A 20,985-nucleotide genomic window follows, 5' to 3' on the forward strand; every position below is an offset into this window, starting at 1 on the left:
CAGCTGCAGTCAGAGCAGGAGATGTTCACCCCTCGGCGTCCAGACTGCAAATGAATCGCGCATGCGGGAAGCCGCCGCTGGCTGATCCCGCCCTGGCTTACATTCAGGGCGGGATGTAAATGTAAAACATTTTAAAAAACAAGAATCGACAGAAGAAAGGTCATTTGTAGTTCTAAACATATTTAGGGTGTTTTTTTACTCACTTTTTGTCTCTCCCACAACATTATTCCTCTTTCCTACAGCGTCCATCATAATTACATGCACATGGCCAATTATGCAAATTAGGTGATGACGTCATTTAGCGACTTCTAGCGACTTTTAGGACAGCCAATAGCTACTTTCCTTACTGAGGAGTTGGCAACACTGAAACGTGGTTACATACGGTAACCTTCGTTTTATTGATCTGTCGTCAGTGTCAGTAGAGTAGGCTTAGGCTACCATCGTATTAAAAAAGATTCTGCTAATTTCTCCAGTCATATATCGTGTAGTAGAATTGCATGAAATGTTTATCAAAGCCCTATACATTTTTTGTCCACTCTGTTCATAACAGATTTTAGTTTTGGGAACATAAAACGGTATTGAGATCAAATGTTTCATGAATGTCGGCCAAAGCCAGTGGTCTTCCAATTCAATTTTCAATTAAGGGGCTTTATTGGCATGGGAAACATATGTTTACATTGCAAAAGCAAGTGAAATGGATAAACAAACGTGAAATAAATAATACAAAGTGAACAGTAAATATTACACTAACACAAGTTCCAAAAGAATAAAGACATTTCAAATGTCATATTTGGTAGTGAGTTTTAACGTCAAGCGGATGCTTCACATTTTATACATCCAGTGACATATCTGTCTCACTGATCTATCCGTGGCGTACGTGATCCCGGAAGTACCGCCAAGCACGCATCATTCTTCAAAAGGACAGGGAAGGTTGCCGGAGAGAGTAGAGAGGGCAGACACTCAGCAGAGAAAGGTGAGATAATAATATGACTATGTAGCAAGCTAGCTAACTAAAGATAACACCAGAGTTTTATCCAACAGTCGCTTTTTTTTCTACTGATAAGCTGTAGATAGCAAAGATCGCTGAGCTAACATAGATATAGCTGCGATGCAACCAATAAGGTTTTTACATTGTGCTGAACTGTAAAACTCTTGCTTACATCGAAACTATCTTAGCTAGCTACTGTATCTGTGTGTCTGGAACGTGAACTAGTTAAAGTTAACTAACGCTAGCTAGCTAACTGCTAACATTTTATGGATATAAATCCCTTTCAAGTTGTCAATGATAATCATGAAAATAAAAAATATGGCTAGCTATCTATGCTATGGTAGCCACGTGAGCCAGGCCTGTCAGTCAATACGATGTCCTTGCCATAGACGTCTTAAACCGTCTCTGCCTCTAATCAAACTAGGTACTTATTTTAGCTAACTCCTAATATAGTATTTCAATCTACACTGTTATCACTGTTAAACTGTAGTTTGGTCGTAAATTGGTGGTCCTCTGTAGGTCAATTGGTAGAGCATGGCGCTTGTAACGCCAGGGTAGTGGGTTCGATCCCCGGGACCACCCATAAGTAAAAATGAATGCACACATGACTGTAAGTCGCTTTGGATAAAAGCGTCTGCTAAATGGCATATTATATTATTATAAGTCTCTAAGGACATCTGGCAGATGGATCTTATAACTATGGCTTCCTCTATGTGCACAGTCATTGACGATCAGGAAGTGACAGCTCTGACCTTGATGGTATGGGTAGGGATGTCAAAGCCATACTATAAATGATCTCAGCGGATGGGTACTGCTAGCTTGTTAGCAACCATATGAAATATCATATGCCATGGGAGAGACAGCTCAATATCATTATTATTAGCTAACTAGGTAACATAATCTGGTCTAGCTGGACATGATGATGATGAAGAAGATGGGGATTACTGTGTCTTAACTCTTCATTATTCAAGAAGGTGCGTGTGTGTTTTTGGTATAGGGCTCCTGGTTCTCTAGAGCCTCTTATCCCTGAGCCTACTAGGTGAAGAAGAATGTGTAGATGTGCCCTTGAGCAAGGCACTTAACCCCAATTGCTCCTGTAAATTGCTCTGGATAAGAAAGTCTGCTAAATGACTAAAATGTGAAACATTTTTAGTCTGTCAGGGGGATATACTTGTGATGCTGACATGGTGTGTGTGGGGGTGTAGAACTGTTTCTAAGGGGTGTGTGTTCTCCTGCCAACCACAAGGAAACGGCGGGAGAACTGATGTATAATTTCCTGGTTCTCACTTGGCTACGCCCCCCTCAGAAGCAGATTAGAGAAGAATAATTTTCAGTTGATGGTGTGAGTTTCTTAGCCTTGCCCTTGCCCCAGATCTGTTTGATGCTGTGACTATGAGTTTCTCACTTAGTTTTGTTATTTGTGTGTGTGTGTTGGCTCCAGTGTGAGAGAAGGCCAAGGTCCAGACTACTGTTGAGACTTAGCAAGGTTAGGGAGGAATATCATTGGAGAGAGGGGACGGGATAGAGAGGTTTGTCTCTGTGTGTGATCATTTCTTATGTTGAGTCACCTGGTGTCAGTTGGTTGCATAAGTATTTCTGTGTCAGTTTGTGGCTTTGATTGTAACTTCCTGCCTGAAGAAACCTGAGCTTGACACATACATGCCACACAGACACACCTAAACTCTGTATTTATTTACAGTACAAAATATTCCTGGGCCTGATGGTGTAGCTCAGGTATAGAGAATGGCTGTTCTGTTTTGTTTTTACAGTACAGCCCTCTTCTCCATGAATGGTTTATTAATTCCCTCCACCTTGAAGTGTGAAACATGATGGAAATTCTGTCATGCCCATGATGCTTACACCAATCCAGTGACTTTAAGTCCATGAGGGGGAGTGAAGAGGTGCAGACTAGAGCTCTTCACAGATCCACCTGTACTCGAATACCCGAGACCCGATCCGGGACTCAAGTGGGTCTGGATCCAGAATTCTAAATAATGTTGCGGGTCTGGGTTGGATCTGATATGATTGTCATATATCTCGGGTATATGCAATTTTAACTGACTTGTCAAGAAGGGCCCATACTGATCCGAACTGGACTGCTGCAGTAGAGCGAGAGAGCGGGAGAGATGAGTTTGATCCTTTAAGCTAGTGCTCTTGCTTTTCACGAGAGTGGAGCATGTAGCTTGTTGTGGGCCAATCATGAGTTATCAAATTGGTAATAGGCTGTAATCATAGAGCCTCGCTCCATGTGTGTCAAAAGTAAGGAGATATCTAATCAATGGAAGATGGAATTAAAATGACATAATTAAAAGGAGAAGGATAGGCTACAATGACCAAGAGCCAATAGATAGGCTGCTACTTACTATTCTGAATGGAGTTGTTGTTATTTGTAACTGTAGGATTAGAAAGCGCATGCGCACTGTAGCCTCAGTTAGCCTAGCTAGCTAACATTAGCTACCTTAACTAGCTTCTCCCAGTTTGATGCAGTGAAGACAAGTACTAAGTAATCATTTATTTTTTATATTTTTTTACATTTTTAATAGACGGTCTTATCCAGACCGACTTACAGTTAGTGAATGCATACATTATACATTCTGGCCCCCCAGATGCTAAAAACCTAGCTACGGCAGCTATTAGTCTACTATAGCCCCTCCCCGCCTGCTAGAGCGGCACGTCTCTCCCTCCGCTTTATCAGTTCTGGTTAATAAAGTAGCTTATAAAATGACTTTTCTGCTGCTTCCCTCACTCTGATCGGGTCTATACGGAACGGTTCTAGTTGTCCATTTGGAACGGGTCTCTATTTTTTATTTATGCATATCGTGTCCGGGTGGGAAAGCCCCAGGTCCAACTTTATTTTTGGACCTGTGAACACCTCTAGTGCAGACTTCAGGGAGAAGAGAGAGAAACGGAATGAGGATATAAGCTTTCCTCTCTCTCTTTCTTTCAATGCCCTTTATTATTTATATATTTATTTTATTTTTGTCATTTAGCAGACGCTCTTATCCAGAGCGACTTACAGGAGCAATTAGGGTTAAGTGCCTTGCTCAAGGGCACATCGACAGATTTTTCACCTAGTCGGCTCGGGGATTAGAACCAGCGACCTTTCGGTTACTGGCACAACGCTCTTACCCACTAAGCTACCTGCCGCCCTTCTCACCCTCTGTCTTCTACATCCCTGTCTTTGCTTCTCTCCAGATTCACCATGGCAGCAACTATTAATCAAGCCAGGTCGGGGCTTTTCAAAATGGTAAGCGTCTCTCAAACACACAAACAATTTGCCTCAGACCCCCACAAACACATAAAATCTCTTTCTCTCCCCCTCTTTGTTTCGTGTGTGTGTAGTTTAAGAGTGAGCGGTACAGCAGCTTCACTCTGCAGTCAGATGGAGAGAGAGACGGAGGGAGCCACTTGGAGGTGAAGCTGTCTGATGTCATAGATGACCACGCCCCCTCTGAGCAGGCGAGCCAACCAGGGGGCTCGCACTCCTACAGGCCCCGCCCCCAGCGGAACTACTGCAAAGTGTGTTACCTGGCCCTTGGAACCCTCTTCATCTTCATCATCGGTACATACTCTTCCTCACTCTCTCTCTTATGTCTTTGTCCCAGGTGAACTGGGTGACACAAACTTGCCTTCTCTCTAACCAATTCCTGCCTCCTCTCTGTTTCAGGTTATCTGATTGGCTATGTGAGCCACCGTTCTCCTCGCCAGGAGCCAATCCCTTGTGATTCTGAGCAGGAAGTAAGCGTGGCTGAGATGGCTGTAGTAGATTCCGCTCTATCCTGGACCGACATCACCAGCATGCTGGCACAGAAACTGACTCCTGACGCCTTCAACAGCAGACTGAGGTACACACACACACACACACACACACACACAGCTGAAAAGACTAATTAACTAAACTGTCCTCTGTCGCTCTCTGTCTGTCTGTCGCTCTCTGTCTGTCTGTCGCTCTCTGTCTGTCTGTCGCTCTCTCTCTCTCTCTCTTTGTGTCTCTCTCTCTCTCTTTGTGTCTCTCTCGCTCTCTCTGTGCAGTGATGTTGAACAGCCAGATCACGCGGCAGGGAGCATTGCAGACAACACATTGGGAGAACATGTGTTTAAAAGCTTTAAGAATCTGGAGATGGAGCCCTGGACTGACATACACTATGTCCAACTACAGACACTCAACAGGTACTCACACACACATACTCTGTCTCGTACACACACACATAATTCCACTTTGCTTCTAACGGTCTCTCCTCCAATCCCCTTTCCCCACAGTGAGAAGCCAAACCGTGTACTGATTGGCCAAGAGGAGTTGTGCCAGCCTAAGGGCTATCTGGCCTATAGCGCCACAGGAAAAGTGAAGGTCAGCCAATCAATGTCCACATTGACTGATTATCTTTTTGATATTTTGGGCCAATATAATCTGTTACGGTTAAATGCTTGGAAAGGGACATGTTTTTAACATATCATGTTTGTAACATATTTTCTGCCACATTGGATGTTTGCAATCACAGTTGTTGCCTGAATCTCACAAGGATGAATTGTTTTGTGTGTGCAGGGCAAGGCAGTGTATGGTAACTATGGGAGACAGGAGGACTTGATGCTGCTGCTACGGACTCTGAAGGTTGAGCTGAACGGCACCGTGATTCTACTGAGAGCTACAGGACAGATCAGCCTGGCACAGCAGGTGTGGTGTGTGTGTATGTGATAGAATATGTAACAGTGGATTTTGGTGTACTTACGTGTGTTTGTTTCAGGTGGCTAATGTAGCCGCATTGGGAGTATCTGCTGTGTTGATTTACCCCGACACTAAAGACTACAAGTTACAAACTACTGAACGATACGGACATGTGAGTACACACACAAACACACACACACACCACTACAGGGTGAATCTTATGTAGTGGTGATTACCGAGGCTGATCCAGAGGTACTGCTTCAACTGCAACCCTTTGAAGTTTTATCTGGTGTTCTTGCTCTGATTCTGTGACGTTCTCCTGTAGGTCCATCTAGGTTCTGGAGACCCCTATACTCCTGGGTTCCCCTCCTTCAACCACACCCAGTTCCCTCCCACCCAGTCCTCTGGTCTGCCCAATGTACTGGCCCAAAGCATTACTGCTGCCACTGCTGCCAAGATACTAACGTAAGACCTCACACTCACAGACACACAGACACACAGACACACTCATGCCTAACTGTGTGTCTCTCTCCCCAGACGTATAGGTGGGCCTGAGGCTCCTCACAGTTTTATAGGCGAACTGGACAATGTGAAGTACACCCTGGGAGGGGCCAGTAGTGATGATGTCACAGTGGAGGTGAACAACGTGTTGCAGGACACAGAGATCCACAACGTCTTTGGAGTCATCAAGGGCTTCACTGAGCCAGGTACGTGTGTGACCCCAGCAGGAAAACGAGCCTAGGACCCTGGCGTTGCTAACACCGTGCTCTTTCCAACCGAGGCACGCAGACCACTCCAAAAGACTATCTATGAACGCTTCATTTTTAGGAGCAATGTTTCATCGCTATGCATGGTGTTTGTGTTAGTGAGTGAGTTTTGTGTTAATTTTATTGTATGTAGATCGATACGTGGTACTGGGGGCTCAGAGGGATGCGTGGGGTCCAGGCTACGCTAAAGCTACTGTCGGGACCACACTGCTGCTGGAGCTGGCTAGAGCTGTGTCTGAGATGGTACACACAGGTAACACACATGTCAATACATTAACACACACACATCAATGCATTAACACACACACACACACACACATCAATACACACATCAATGCATACACACACACATCAATGTATACACACACACACACACACACATCAATGCATTAACACACACACATACACTAATGCATTACCACACACACATCAATACTATGGAACGCCGTTTGGGTCTTTGTGTGTCAAAAAAGATACGTCAAATAACACTATTTGACGCGTCAAATAACTACATTCTATTATAGAATGTTGTGCGTGCTGAATTTGCACGTGCAAGCCAAGCACCACCACTATGATCAGTAGCACTGTCAAAGCTGTACAAAAAAAACAAGTCTGCAAACAAGCACACACACCGGCCACGATGCGTTTACAATACTGCGTTGGTAATATGGCATTATTTGTTCGACCGAATGGGAAAACGTCTGTGTGAGCATTTGAAATAAGATCAGTATCAAAACAATTTGCAAATATCTTTGATACAGATGTTTTTAGAAACATCTGGGGTAGCTAGCTAGCTTTGGTTTGGTACCATCCTAGCTAGCACCAATGCAACCAGCCTGAAAACAATGACCAGTAGAAACTGCAGTCATTTTCAATATTCTTAGCAATGATTTAGGGATCCATGTGAGTAAGTATTAACCCTGTTGCCCAACGCTAACGTTATAAGCAGCCTGCTAGCTTCAGGGAGGCTTGACCGGACTGGGTTATTTGTTGAGAAGCTAGCCACAATAAGGATTAGCCACAATAGTGGAATTTGCGGTTCGCCTTCAAAATAAAGGTCCCTCTTTGAAAGTGACGCAAATTGTTATAAAATCAAATTGTATTGGTCACATACCCATGTTATTGCGGGTGTAGCGAAATCTTGTGTTTCTACAATTGGTGGAATCATGCCATATTTAGACTAGATAATGTTAAACAAGGTTTGTGTGTTGGAATGTGGAGCGATGAAATGGGGTATCAGTCTACTCAGTGACACCCACAGAACACAACTGTGAATAGTTTATGCAAATATTAGCATCGTAGCTCTTATTGCAGGACTTTGGCTGTGGGAAATCACCTCACCAGTGAGCCTATGGTGCGTATTGACATTCATATTACCCTGTACAGCCTTACCTAAGGATTTGGGATCAATGAAATGGGGTATCAGTCTATTCAGTACCCAAGTGCTTTTTACCCAAAGTCCTAAAGTCCTCCTCAGTTATCAGACTGCATAACATCCACGTTGTATTGTTTTTCCTCTGGAATAGTGTTCAATACACACAGCTGCCTTGAGATCATTGACAAGATCCTCCCGTGTAGTTCTGGGCTGATTCCTCACCGTTCTCATGATCATTGCAACTCCACGAGGTGAGATCTTGCATGGAGCCCCAGGCCGAGGGAGATTGACAGTTATTTTGTGTTTCTTCCATTTGCGAAAAATCGCACCAACTGTTGTCACCTTCTCACCAAGCTGCTTGGCGATGGTCTTGTAGCCCATTCCAGCCTTGTGTAGGTCTACAATCTTGTCCCTGACATCCTTGGAGAGCTCTTTGGTCTTGGCCATGGTGGAGAGTTTGGAATCTGATTGATTGATTGCTTCTGTGGACAGGTGTCTTTTATACAGGTAACAAACTGAGATTAGGAGCACTCCCTTTAAGAGTGTGCTCCTAATCTCAGCTCGTTACCTGTATAAAAGACACCTGGGAGCCAGAAATCTTTTTGATTGAGAGGGGGTCAAATACTTATTTCCCTCATTAAAATGCAAATCAATTTCTAACATTTTTGACATGCGTTTTTCTGGATTTTTTTGTTGTTATTCTGTCTCTCACTGTTCAAATAAACCTACCATTAAAGTTATATGTGTTTGGGATCATTGTCATGCTGAAAGACCCAGCCACGTTTCATCTTCAATGCCCTTGCTGATGGAAGGAGGTTTTCACTCAATCTCACGATACATGGCCCCATTCATTCTTTCCTTTACACGGATCAGTCGTCCTGGTCCCTTTGCAGAAAAACAGCCCCAAAGCATGATGTTTCCACCCCCATGCTTCACAGTAGGTATGGTGTTCTTTGGATGCAACTCAGCATTCTTTGTCCTCCAAACACGACGGGTTGAGTTTTTACCAAAAAGTTATATTTTGGTTTCATCTGACCATATGACATTCTCCCAATCCTCTTCTGGATCATCCAAATGCACTCTAGCAAACTTCAGACGGGCCTGGACATGTACTGGCTTAAGCAGGGGGACACGTCTGGCACTGCAGGATTTGAGTCCCTGGCGGCGTAGTGTGTTACTGATGGTAGGCTTTGTTACTTTGGTCCCAGCTCTCTGCAGGTCATTCACTAGGTCCCCCCGTGTGGTTCTGGGATTTTTGCTCACCGTTCTTGTGATCATTTTGACCCCACGGGGTGAGATCTTGCGTGGAGCCCCAGATCGAGGGAGATTATCAGTGGTCTTGTATGTCTTCCATTTCCTATTAATTGCTCCCACAGTTGATTTCTTCAAACCAAGCTGCTTACCCATTGCAGATTCAGTCTTCCCAGCCTGGTTTGGAGTGTGACTGTTTGAGGTTGTGGACAGGTGTCTTTTATACTGATAACAAGTTCAAACAGGTGCCATTAATACAGGTAACGAGTGGAGGACAGAGGAGCCTCTTAAAGAAGAAGTTACAGGTCTGTGAGAGCCAGAAATCTTGCTTGTTTGTAGGTGACCAAATACTTATTTTCCACCATAATTTGCAAATAAATTCATAAAAAATCCTACAATGTGATTTTCTGGGGGAAAAAATCTCAATTTGTCTGTCAAAGTTGACGTGTACCTATGATGAAAATTACAGGCCTCTCTCATCTTTTTAAGTGGGAGAACTTGCACAATTGGTGGCTGACTAAATCCTTTTTTCCCCACTGTATGTATGTATGTATGTATGTATGTATGTATACTGAGATCATGTGACACTTAGATTGCACACAGGTGGACTTTATTTAACTAATTATGTGACTTCTGAAAGTAATTGGTTGCACCAGATCTTATTTAGGGGCTTCATAGCAAAGGGGTGAATACATATGCACGCACCACTTTTCCGTTATTTTATTTTTTTATTTTTTTGAGGAGGAAAAAAATAATTTCACTTCACCAATTTTGAGTATTTTGGGTATGTCCATTACATTAAATAAAAATTAAAATCCATTTAAATCACAGGTGGTAATGCAACAAAATAGGAAAAATGCCAAGGGGGATGAATACTTTTGCAAGGCGCTGTACATTTTTTATGAACATGTTAAATTATGTGATGTGCAGTCATATTCAGGTCCTGATTGGTGTTATTTGACATGTATCTTTTTTGACACTCAGAGACACAAATGGCGTTCCATACAATACGTTAACACACATCAATGCATTGACACACACACATCAATGCATTCACACACACACACGCATCAACACACACACACATCAACACATCAACACACACACATCAACGCAAACATCAATGCGTTAACACACACACACACATTGGCATTAACACTCATGAATGTCAACACATTAACACACGTCAATGCATCAACACAATCTCTCACACACACACACACACACATTCTGACATTTGTGTGTGTGTAGATGGTTTCCGTCCCAGGAGGAGTCTGGTGTTTGCCAGTTGGAGTGCAGGAGAGTACGGCAGTGTTGGAGCTACAGAGTGGCTGGAGGTGAGAACTACACACACACACACACACTATGGGTGGAACGTTCCTCTTCAGGATAAGGCAGTGTTTCAGCTAACGGTATTTGATGAGAACAATATGTCTCTGGATGGCGCTGATTGGACCAGCCTCTAAAGTAGCAGTGTGTCATATTTAATGTTGTGTGTGTGTGTTCCTCTCCAGGGTTACCTCTCCTCTCTGGACAAAAGAGCTTTCACCTACATCAGCCTGGACGGCGTAGTCACTGGTGAGTGTACACACACACACACACACACACACCACCAAAATACTTCATAAAGTATATGCTAAATGGCATATTATATTATAAAGTATCCTTTTAATATACGTGTGTGGGTGTGATCCTCAGGAAAAGCTGATGTTAAAGTGTCTGCCAGTCCCCTGCTCTACAGCCTTCTGCAAAGCACCATGAAAGAGGTGAAGAATCCCATTGGTTTTGGAGAGTCTGGGAAGTCTCTGTATGATCAGGTGTCTGGAGTCAACTTTGAGAAGGCAGTGTGAGTACGCCACACCTATCACTCCAATGATATATCACTCCAATGATATGGGTGTACAGTGGGCCTAATGTGTGTGTGTTATCAGGTTTGAACCCATGCAGATGGAAGACTCTGCATATCCGTTCCTGGCCTTCTCTGGAATCCCCTCTCTCTCCTTCCGCTTCGTCTCTGAGAAGGTGAGACACACACACACACACTGTCAGGTTTGGATGTGTTTACAAATGGTTCAATAACCCGTCTCTAATACAGGGGTGGGGGTAACCTAGATTTCTCTCTCTAATATATATATATATATACAGTGAGGGAAAAAAGTATTTGATCCCCTGCTGATTTTGTACGTTTGCCCACTGACAAAGAAATGATCAGTCTATCATTTTAATGGTAGGTTTATTTGAACAGTGAGAGACAGAATAACAACAAAAAAATCCAGAAAAACGCATGTCAAAAATGTTATAAATTGATTTGCATTTTAATTAGGGAAATAAGTATTTGACCCCCTCTCAATCAGAAAGATTTCTGGCTCCCAGGTGTCTTTTATACAGGTAACGAGCTGAGATTAGGAGCACACTCTTAAAGGGAGTGCTCCTAATCTCAGTTTGTTACCTGTATAAAAGACACCTGTCCACAGAAGCAATCAATCAATCAGATTCCAAACTCTCCACCATGGCCAAGACCAAAGAGCTCTCCAAGGATGTCAGGGACAAGATTGTAGACCTACACAAGGCTGGAATGGGCTACAAGACCATCGCCAAGCAGCTTGGTGAGAAGGTGACAACAGTTGGTGCGATTTTTCGCAAATGGAAGAAACACAAAATAACTGTCAATCTCCCTCGGCCTGGGGCTCCATGCAAGATCTCACCTCGTGGAGTTGCAATGATCATGAGAACGGTGAGGAATCAGCCCAGAACTACACGGGAGGATCTTGTCAATGATCTCAAGGCAGCTGGGACCATAGTCACCAAGAAAACAATTGGTAACACACTACGCCGTGAAGGACTGAAATCCTGCAGCGCCCGCAAGGTCCCCCTGCTCAAGAAAGCACATGTACAGGGCCGTCTGAGGTTTGCCAATGAACATCTGAAAGATTCAGAGGAGAACTGGGTGAAAGTGTTGTGGTCAAATGAGACCAAAATCGAGCTCTTTGGCATCAACTCAACTCGTCGTGTTTGGAGGAGGAGGAATGCTGCCTATGACCCCAAGAACACCATCCCCACCGTCAAACATTGAGGTGGAAACATTATGCTTTGGGGGTGTTTTTCGGCTAAGGGGACAGGACAACTTCGCCACATCAAAGGGACGATGGACGGGGCCATGTACCGTCATCTTGGGTGAGAACCTCCTTCCCTCAGCCAGGGCATTGAAAATGGGTCATGGATGGGTATTCCAGCATGACAATGACCCAAAACACACGGCCAAGGCAACAAAGGAGTGGCTCAAGAAGAAGCACATTAAGGTCCTGGAGTGGCCTTGCCAGTCTCCAGACCTTAATCCCATAGAAAATCTGTGGAGGGAGCTGACGGTTCGAGTTGCCAAACGTCAGGATCGAAACCTTAATGACTTGGAGAAGGTCTGCAAAGAGGAGTGGAACAAAATCCCTCCTGAGATGTGTGCAAACCTGGTGGCCAACTACAAGAAACGTCTGACCTCTGTGATTGCCAACAAGGGATTTGCCACCAAGTACTAAGTCATGTTTTGCAGAGGGGTCAAATACTTATTTCCCTCATTAAAATGCAAATCAATTTATACCATTTTTGACATGTGTTTTTCTGGATATCTTTGTTGTTATTCTGTCTCTCACTGTTCAAATAAACCTACCATTATAATTATAGACTGATCATGTCTTTGTCAGTGGGCAAACGTACAAAATCAGCAGGGGATCAAATACTTTTTTCCCTCACTATATACAGTGGGGGAAAAAAGCATTTAGTCAGCCACCAATTGTGCAAGTTCTCCCACTTAAAAAGATGAGAGGCCTGTAATTTTCATCATAGGTACACGTCAACTATGACAGACAAATTGAGAAAAAAAAATCCAGAAAATCACATTGTAGGATTGTTAATGAATTTATTTGCAAATTATGGTGGAAAATAAGTATTTGGTCACCTACAAACAAGCAAGATTTCTGGCTCTCACAGACCTGTAACTTCTTCTTTAAGAGGCTCCTATGTCCTCCACTCGTTACCTGTATTAATGGCACCTGTTTGAACTTGTTATCAGTATAAAAGACACCTGTCCACAACCTCAAACAGTCACACTCCAAACTCCACTATGGCCAAGACCAAAGAGCTGTCAAAGGACACCAGAAACAAAATTGTAGACCTGCACCAGGCTGGGAAGACTGAATCTGCAATAGGTAAGCAGCTTGGTTTGAAGAAATAAACTGTGGGAGCAATTATTAGGAAATGGAAGACATACAAGACCACTGATAATCTCCCTCGATCTGGGGCTCCATGCAAGATCTCACCCATGGGGTCAAAATGATCACAAGAACGGTGAGCAAAAATCCCAGAACCACACGGGGGGACCTAGTGAATGACCTGCAGAGAGCTGGGACCAAAGTAACAAAGCCTACCATCAGTAACACACTACGCCGCAAGGGACTCAAATCCTGCAGTGCCAGACGTGTCCCCCTGCTTAAGCCAGTACATGTCCAGGCCCGTCTGAAGTTTGCTAGAGTGCATTTGGATGATCCTGAAGAGGATTGGGAGAATGTCATATGGTCAGATGAAACCAAAATAGAACTTTTTGGTAAAAACTCAACTCGTCGTGTTTGGAGGATAAAGAATGCTGAGTTGCATCCAAAGAACACCATGCCTACTGTGAAGCATGGGGGTGGAAACATCATGCTTTGGGGCTGTTTTTCTGCAAAGGGACCAGGACGACTGATCTGTGTAAAGGAAAGAATGAATGGGGCCATGTATCATGAGATTTTGAGTGAAAACCTCCTTCCATCAGCAAGGGCATTGAAGATGAAACGTGTCTGGGTCTTTCAGCATAACAATGATCCCAAACACACCGCCCGGGCAACGAAGGAGTGGCTTCGTAAGAAGCATTTCAAGGTCCTGGAGTGGCCTAGCCAGTCTCCAGATCTCAACCCCATAGAAAATCTTTGGAGGGAGTTGAAAGTCTGTGTTGCCCAGCGACAGCCCCAAAACATCACTGCTCTAGAGGAGATCTGCATGGAGGAATGGGCCAAAATACCAGCAACAGTGTGTGAAAACCTTGTGAAGACTTACAGAAAACGTTTGACCTGTGTCATTGCCAAAAAAAGGATATATTACAAAGTATTGAGAAACTTTTGTTTTTGACCAAATACTTATTTTCCACCATAATTTGCAAATAAATTCATTAAAAATCCTACAATGTGATTTTCTGGAAAAAATTTTTCTAATTTTGTCTGTCATAGTTGACGTGTACCTATGATGAAAATTACAGGCCTCTCTCATCTTTTTAAGTGGGAGAACTTGCACAATTGGTGGCTGACTAAATACTTTTTTTCCCCACTGTGTGTGTGTGTGTGTGTGTGTGTGTGTGTGTGTGTGTGTGTGTGTGTGTGTGTGTAATATATATATATATATATATATCTATTACTACCAATCAAAAGTTTGGACACACATACTCATTCAAGGGTTTTTCTTTATTTTTTATTATTTTTTACATTGTAGAATAATAGTGAAGACATCAAAACTATGAAATAACACATGAAATCATGTAGTAACCAAAAAAGTGTTAAACAATTCAAAATATATTTGAGATTCTTCAAATAGACACCCTTTGCCTTGATGACAGCTTTGCACACTCTTGGGATTCTCTCAACCATCTTCATGATGTAGTCACCTGGAATACATTTCAATTAACAGGTGTGCCTTCTTAAAAGTTAATTTGTGGAATTTCTTTCCTTCTTAATGCGTTTGAGCCAATCACTTGTGTTGTAACAAGGTAGGGGTGGTATACAGAAGATAGCCCTATTTGGTAAAACACCAAGTCCATATTATGGCAAGAACAGCTCAAATAAGCAAAGAGAAACGACAGTCCATCATTACTTTAAGACATGAAGGTCAGTCAATAGGGAAAATGTCAAGAACTTTGAAAGTTTCTTCAAGTGCAGTCGCAAAAACCATCAAGCGCTATGATGAAACTGGCTCTCATGAGGACCGCCACAGGAATGGAAGACCCAGAGTTACCTCTGCTGCAGAGGATAAGTTCATTAGAGTTACCAGCCTAAGAAATTGCAGCCCAAATAAATGCTTCACAGAGTTCAAGTAACAGACACATCTCAACATCAACTGTTCAGAGGAGACAGTGAATCCGGCCTTCATGGTCGAATTGCTGCAAAGAAACCACTACTAAAGGACACCAATAAGAAGAAGAGACTTGCTTGGGCCAAGAAACACGAGCAATGGACATTAGACCGGTGGAAATTATAGTAAAAATAAAGACAAACCCTTGAATGAGTAGGTGTCCAAACTGTTGACTGGTATATACAGTACCAGTCAAAAGTGTGGACACACCTACTCATTCATGGGTTTTTCTTTATTTTTACAATTTTCTACATTGTAGAATAATAGTGAAGACATCAAAACTATGAAATAACACATATGGAATCATGTAGTAACCAAAAAAGTGTTAAACAAATCAAAATATATTTTATATTTGGGATTCTTCAAAGTAGCCACCCTTTGCCTTGATGACAGCTTTGCACACTCTTGGCATTCTCTCAACCAGCTTTACCTGGAATGCTTTTCCAACAGTCTTAAAGGAGTTCCCACACGTGCTGAGCACTTGTTGGCAGCTGTTCCTTCAGTCTGCGGTCCGACTCATCCCAAACCATCTCAATTGGGTTGATGTCGGGGGATTGTGGAAGCCAGGTCATCTGATGCAGCACTCCATCACTCTCCTTCTTGGTCAAATAGCCCTTACACAGCCTGGAGGTGTGTTGGGTCATTGTCCTGTTGAAAAACAAATGATAGTCCCACTAAGCCCAAACCAGATGGGATGGCGTATCGCTGCATAATGCTGTGGTAGCCATGCTGGTTAAGTGTGCCTCAAATTCTAAATAAATCAGTGTCACCAGCAAAGCACCCCCACACCATAACACCACCTCCTCCATGCTTTACGGTGGGAAATACACATGCGGACATCATCCGTTCAACCACACCGCGTCTCACAAAGACAAAGCAGTTGGAACCAAAAATCCCAAATTTGGACTCCAGACCAAAGGACAAATTTCCACCGGTCTAATGTCCATTGCTCGTGTTTCTTGGCCCAAGCCGGTCTCTTCTTCTTATTTGTGTCCTTTAGAAGTGGTTTCTTTGAAGCAATTCGACCATGAAGGCCTGAACACATTAAGAAGGAAATAAATTCCACAAATTAACTTTTAACAAGACACACCTGTTAATTGAAATGCATTCCAGGTGACTACCTCATGAAGGGGTTAAGAGAATGCCAAGAGCGTGCAAAGCTGTCATCAAGGCAAAGGGTGGCTACTTTGAAGAATGTGAAATATAAAATAGATTTTGATTTGTTTAACACTTTTTTTTTTTGGTTACTACATGATTCCATATGTGTTATTTCATTGCAATGTAGAAAACAGTAAAAATAAAGAAAAACCCTTGAATGAGTAGGTGTGTCCAAACTTTTGACTGGTACTGGATTTAAATCATATTCAAATCAACTATATATGCTCTAACATTGTCTGTCTCCGTGTGTGTGTCTGTTGTAGGCTTACCCTTACTACGGCACCTCTTTTGACAACAAGGAATACCTTGGTTACGCCACCGCCCAACATCTTAGTTCCATAGCCACTGGGGCGGGATTGGTCGCAGGTCAGTTGGCGTTACGACTGGTCCACGATCACGTGCTGCGTCTGGACGTGCAATACTACAAGACGGTTCTCAGGCAATGGGTGGTCAAAATCAACCAGCGCCTCAAACAAGTCACCCGGGTTTGTTTTCATGGTTGATGTTGGTTACATTGTAGTTGTTGTTTTTGGGCACCGCCCTAATTATAATGTTATTGTGTTACAGAATGGTTCTGCGGAGGGTCTGTCAGCTAATTGGCTCATAAAGGCCATTGGGTCCTACAGTACCGCTGCTGATGACCTCAACATTGAACTACTCAACACCGACTTCACTGACACACTGGCCTGCCACAACATCAACGACCGCATGATGAGGGTGAGACGTACACACACACACAAACGCAAACCCTTGTCATCTAAACAGATCAAGGCCATAGGGCTCCAGTTTTATAGCGAACACAAGTCAGTTAGTAGTGGTTCTGTCTTGATTCATAAATGAACATTGGATTCTCCTCTCTCTGTCCACAGGTGGAACACAACCTCCTCTCACAGTTTGTCTCCCCCAAGGAGGTTCCGTTCCGCCACCTGCTGTTTGGCCATGGTTCCCACACCATGGCAGCCATGTTGGAAGGGGAGGACAGGGAGGCACTACGGACCCAGCTGGCCCTGGCCACCTGGACTCTACAGGGCTGTGCCAACGCTCTCTCTGGAGACGTCTGGGACATCGACAACCAGATCTAACACGGTCTAACTGTGTGTGAGGGGGTTCATCCTCGTTCACTTTAAAACCCAGGATGAGATGAACAGGGATTGGTCAGGAGGTATTATGTCATAAGAGACCAGGAAGTACTGTTTCCAAGTTGTTCCTTCCAGTGTCAGTCACTGGGTTGTCACTATTTATCACAGCCACAAAGTCAACATTGTCTATCGTAAAAATTCATGAAAACAAAAATATGCTTTTTGGTCTTAATTTAAGGTTAGAATTAGGCATAATGTTAGCAGTGTGGTTAGGGTTAGGTTCAAAACCAGATTTTAAGAAGAGAAATTGTAGAAATAAGTGGGGTTTAGCCGTAATTACGACTTTGTGGATATGATAACTAGTGATGACCCAGTCACTGGACTTCCTGAAGAATGTTGAGATTGGTGACATCACTGTCTGATCCCTCTTCATCTCACTCCCCCCACCCCCCAAACTTGCTCGCTAACCCCTTGGAGCCTATTTATATTTTATTTATCAGTGGCAGAGACCACTATAAATGTTTAAGTCGTTTAGTTTTTATAAAAGTTATCGGGAGCACTGCCTTCCAGACTTATGGCAGTTTCATGTCGTTAGTTTGAGTTAAGAGTTTATTTATTTATCAGTGCCAGTGCTCACTATAAATGTTTAAGTCGTTTAGTTTTTATAAAAGTTTCGGGAGCAGTGCCTTCCAGACTTATGACGGGTAGGCGTTTGTTTGGCTTTTGATAAAGTTATCGTTTAATTTGATAAAGTTATCGGGAGCAGTGCCTTCCATACTTATGACAGTTATACTGTCTCCTACTACGGCAGCATCTGCTGAAGCAACAGAGTCATGTAAACAGACAGTCGAACCACCCAAGGTCCCAAGGCATTTGGTTTAAATATTCCCTTTCCCGTTTGCCTTGCAGTTAAAGGGAGAACAGAATTATAATTGAGACCGACACGGAACCGCTTTGATACGGATGAAACATTCTGAAAAACTGTCCAGCTACAGATGGTCAGACTTTTTCTGTATACACGACTCTGTTAACAGAAATACACCACCTGCTGCTACCACAATACTATGGAAACAGAAACCCGCAGCAACGGTATCACCACAAACGTGGGTACCCGACGGCGGCGGTTGTCATGACTGTCACATTTTGATTGGCTGAGTAATACAGAGTATGTTGAATTTGGCATGTTAAACATGTCACCCTATTATATATAGCCTTAAATGGCTCTGGTCAAAAGTAGTGAACTGAATAGGGTGTAATTTCAGATGCAACATGGGCAACAACAAAAAACAGGCTCAAATCTCGCCTCTGAGCTGAATTTATAAAAGGAGCTTTATAGAGTTTTTTTATATCCTGAAATAATATAATTCAGGCAGTGAAAGAGCCATATCTGTTAACCAGTCTTATTTTGCAGCGGTTTATATTTCTGATCTGAACCATTATCGGGAGCAGTGTTTTCCATAATGACAAGCATTGATGGTAGTTTTTGCCTACCAGTGTGTGTGTGTGTGTGTGTGTGTGTGTGTGTGTGTGTGTGTGTGTGTGTGTGTGTGTGTGTATCGGGGGCAGTGACTCCCATATTTCACTGAAGGGTGGAGTAACTTATCGGGAACAGTGTTTCCCAGAGTTTTATAACTGTATTTTTCTTTGTGTTCACAGTCTAGTACGTATGTCCTCTTTCTGTGTGTGACCTACTACTGCTCTATTGTTCCCCTCTGAACTACTTATAATGGATACGTCCTACCGGTGGAGGTTGCTGAGGGGATGACAGCTCATAATAATGGCTGGAACGGTGCAAATGGAATGGCATCATACGCATAGAAACCATGTGTTTGATACCATTCCACTGATTCCGCTTCAGCCATTACCACGAGCCCGTCCTCCCCAATTAAGGTCCCACCAACCTCCTGTGTGTCCTATGGCATGTTGCTGTATTTTCCCTTAGAAATGCAATCCCTACAACAGGTATTCCCATTCAGGCCAATAGGATTCTATTCCTATGTATTTTCCCATGCATGAATTATCAGACACTGAAACTCCTGTTGTAGCTGTCCGCTAAATGATTATTGTTCTTTTGATTATTGATCACACTGTCAATCAGGTAACTAGTAACATTTCTGTTAGACTTGTCAGTGCTAGTCTGAACTTGTACATGTTCATCTAACTGTTCTACCACTCACTTGGTGTGTGTTACAATGCTGTAGGGGACAGTTTATGGGTGTTTTTAGAGGTTTTGTACTGTTAATGATTTCTATTGTTCTGTTGTGCTTCAATAAACCTTTTGGCTTAGCGTACTGGACTGTGTGTGTGTGGTTATTGATCATTAATTGTGCTTGGAAGCTAACTATCAAATCACCATTAGCCTAGCTGCTTTTAGCAATGCTAGTATTTACACTAGTTTTGCTGGGAATTAGCTAAAAAAGAAATGTTATGAATATTTCAACTTAATCTGTTGATTGTGTGTAGGCTTGGTCCTTATGCAGGGGGGAATTTGAGAAAAACAAAACATTAATGGAACATGTAATAAAACAATTGTTCCAAAACTGGGTCTGTTTTTAGACCATTGTAGACCCATGCAGTTCTTCTCTGATTACCTCATGTCATAATAAAAATCCCCCACAAATTCTTGCGCAGGTATGGCGCAAGTGCAGGACTTTTATTTTGAAGAGGTAAACGGAGAGGAAGTGGGTCTACAAGAGACCCACATTTGGAAAGGCAGTTAAATTTACATTCTGTTAATGTTTTTTCTCAATTTACCCCCTGCATAAGGACCAACCCTACAGACAATCAGCAGAGTAAACTGAAATTAAATGTTACTTAACTTCTGGTTTCCAGCGGACTATTCCGTTTATGTGCAAGCGAATTCCTAGCAACACTAGTATGAAAATGCTAGCGTTGCTAAAAGCAGCTAATCCCTACCCAAGCGATAATTTGCGCAGCGCGCTGGCGGCTGCAATGTTTGCGGCCTGGAACGTACCGTTTTTGACGCGGTGACGCAACGCCTGTAATCCCAGCAGCACGCGACCAGGAATTAACGAAGAGAAAATTGACAGGAATCAACTGGGCGCTTCTTACCAAGAGAACAATTAATGTTTTTGAAAACAACCGATTAAGGCGAGTTTTGGTGAGGTTGAGAAAATAGGGAGGCTCTATTTTTCCATCTCTCTCTGAGCGCCAGCATGAACGATACTGTTATCTTGATTCAGATCTTTGTCACTAATTAGGGTACCTTTAATAGGCTAATCATTTTATGGTCCACTGGTGCGACATGTTATGTTTAACACTTCAGTCGATACATTTGAAAAGCTGAAGTGTACGTGTTAGATTCGATGCGCATCTCTGTTATTTAGCCTAGTGTCATGTATGGGTATTTAACAAGAGCGACTGTTTACTAACAGGAGAGAAGGGAGAGTACGGTATTTTCCCTATAGCAACAGAAGTCTGCACTGCAGTGCTGTTTGATAATCCAGAGAGAAGAGGAATACAGGCTATATTTAGCTTCCGATATTCAGAGTGTCCTCAATAAGACAGAGACAGAGTAAGCACTGTTTCTCCACTCA

The 20,985-nt window shown here is 43.0% G+C and overlaps 1 protein-coding gene across 1 annotated transcript; it reads left to right on the plus strand.

The window, feature by feature from the left end:
- Nucleotides 1-907: 907 nt before the first annotated feature.
- tfr1b (transferrin receptor 1b) lies at nt 908-19,719 on the plus strand. The gene is made up of 18 exons (XM_084152334.1): nt 908-973; nt 4,184-4,235; nt 4,331-4,550; nt 4,656-4,833; nt 5,021-5,158; nt 5,249-5,336; nt 5,532-5,660; nt 5,731-5,823; nt 5,977-6,116; nt 6,189-6,358; nt 6,552-6,671; nt 10,296-10,381; nt 10,559-10,622; nt 10,743-10,890; nt 10,976-11,066; nt 16,613-16,834; nt 16,917-17,066; nt 17,219-19,719. The coding sequence occupies exons 2-18, from the start codon at nt 4,191-4,193 to the stop codon at nt 17,429-17,431; spliced, it is 2,295 nt and encodes a 764-aa protein (XP_084008460.1). The 5' UTR covers nt 908-973; nt 4,184-4,190; the 3' UTR covers nt 17,432-19,719.
- Nucleotides 19,720-20,985: the final 1,266 nt, after the last annotated feature.

This window comes from Coregonus lavaretus (assembly GCF_964263955.1).
Source record: "Coregonus lavaretus genome assembly, chromosome: 34".
Lineage (NCBI taxonomy): Eukaryota > Metazoa > Chordata > Actinopteri > Salmoniformes > Salmonidae > Coregonus > Coregonus lavaretus.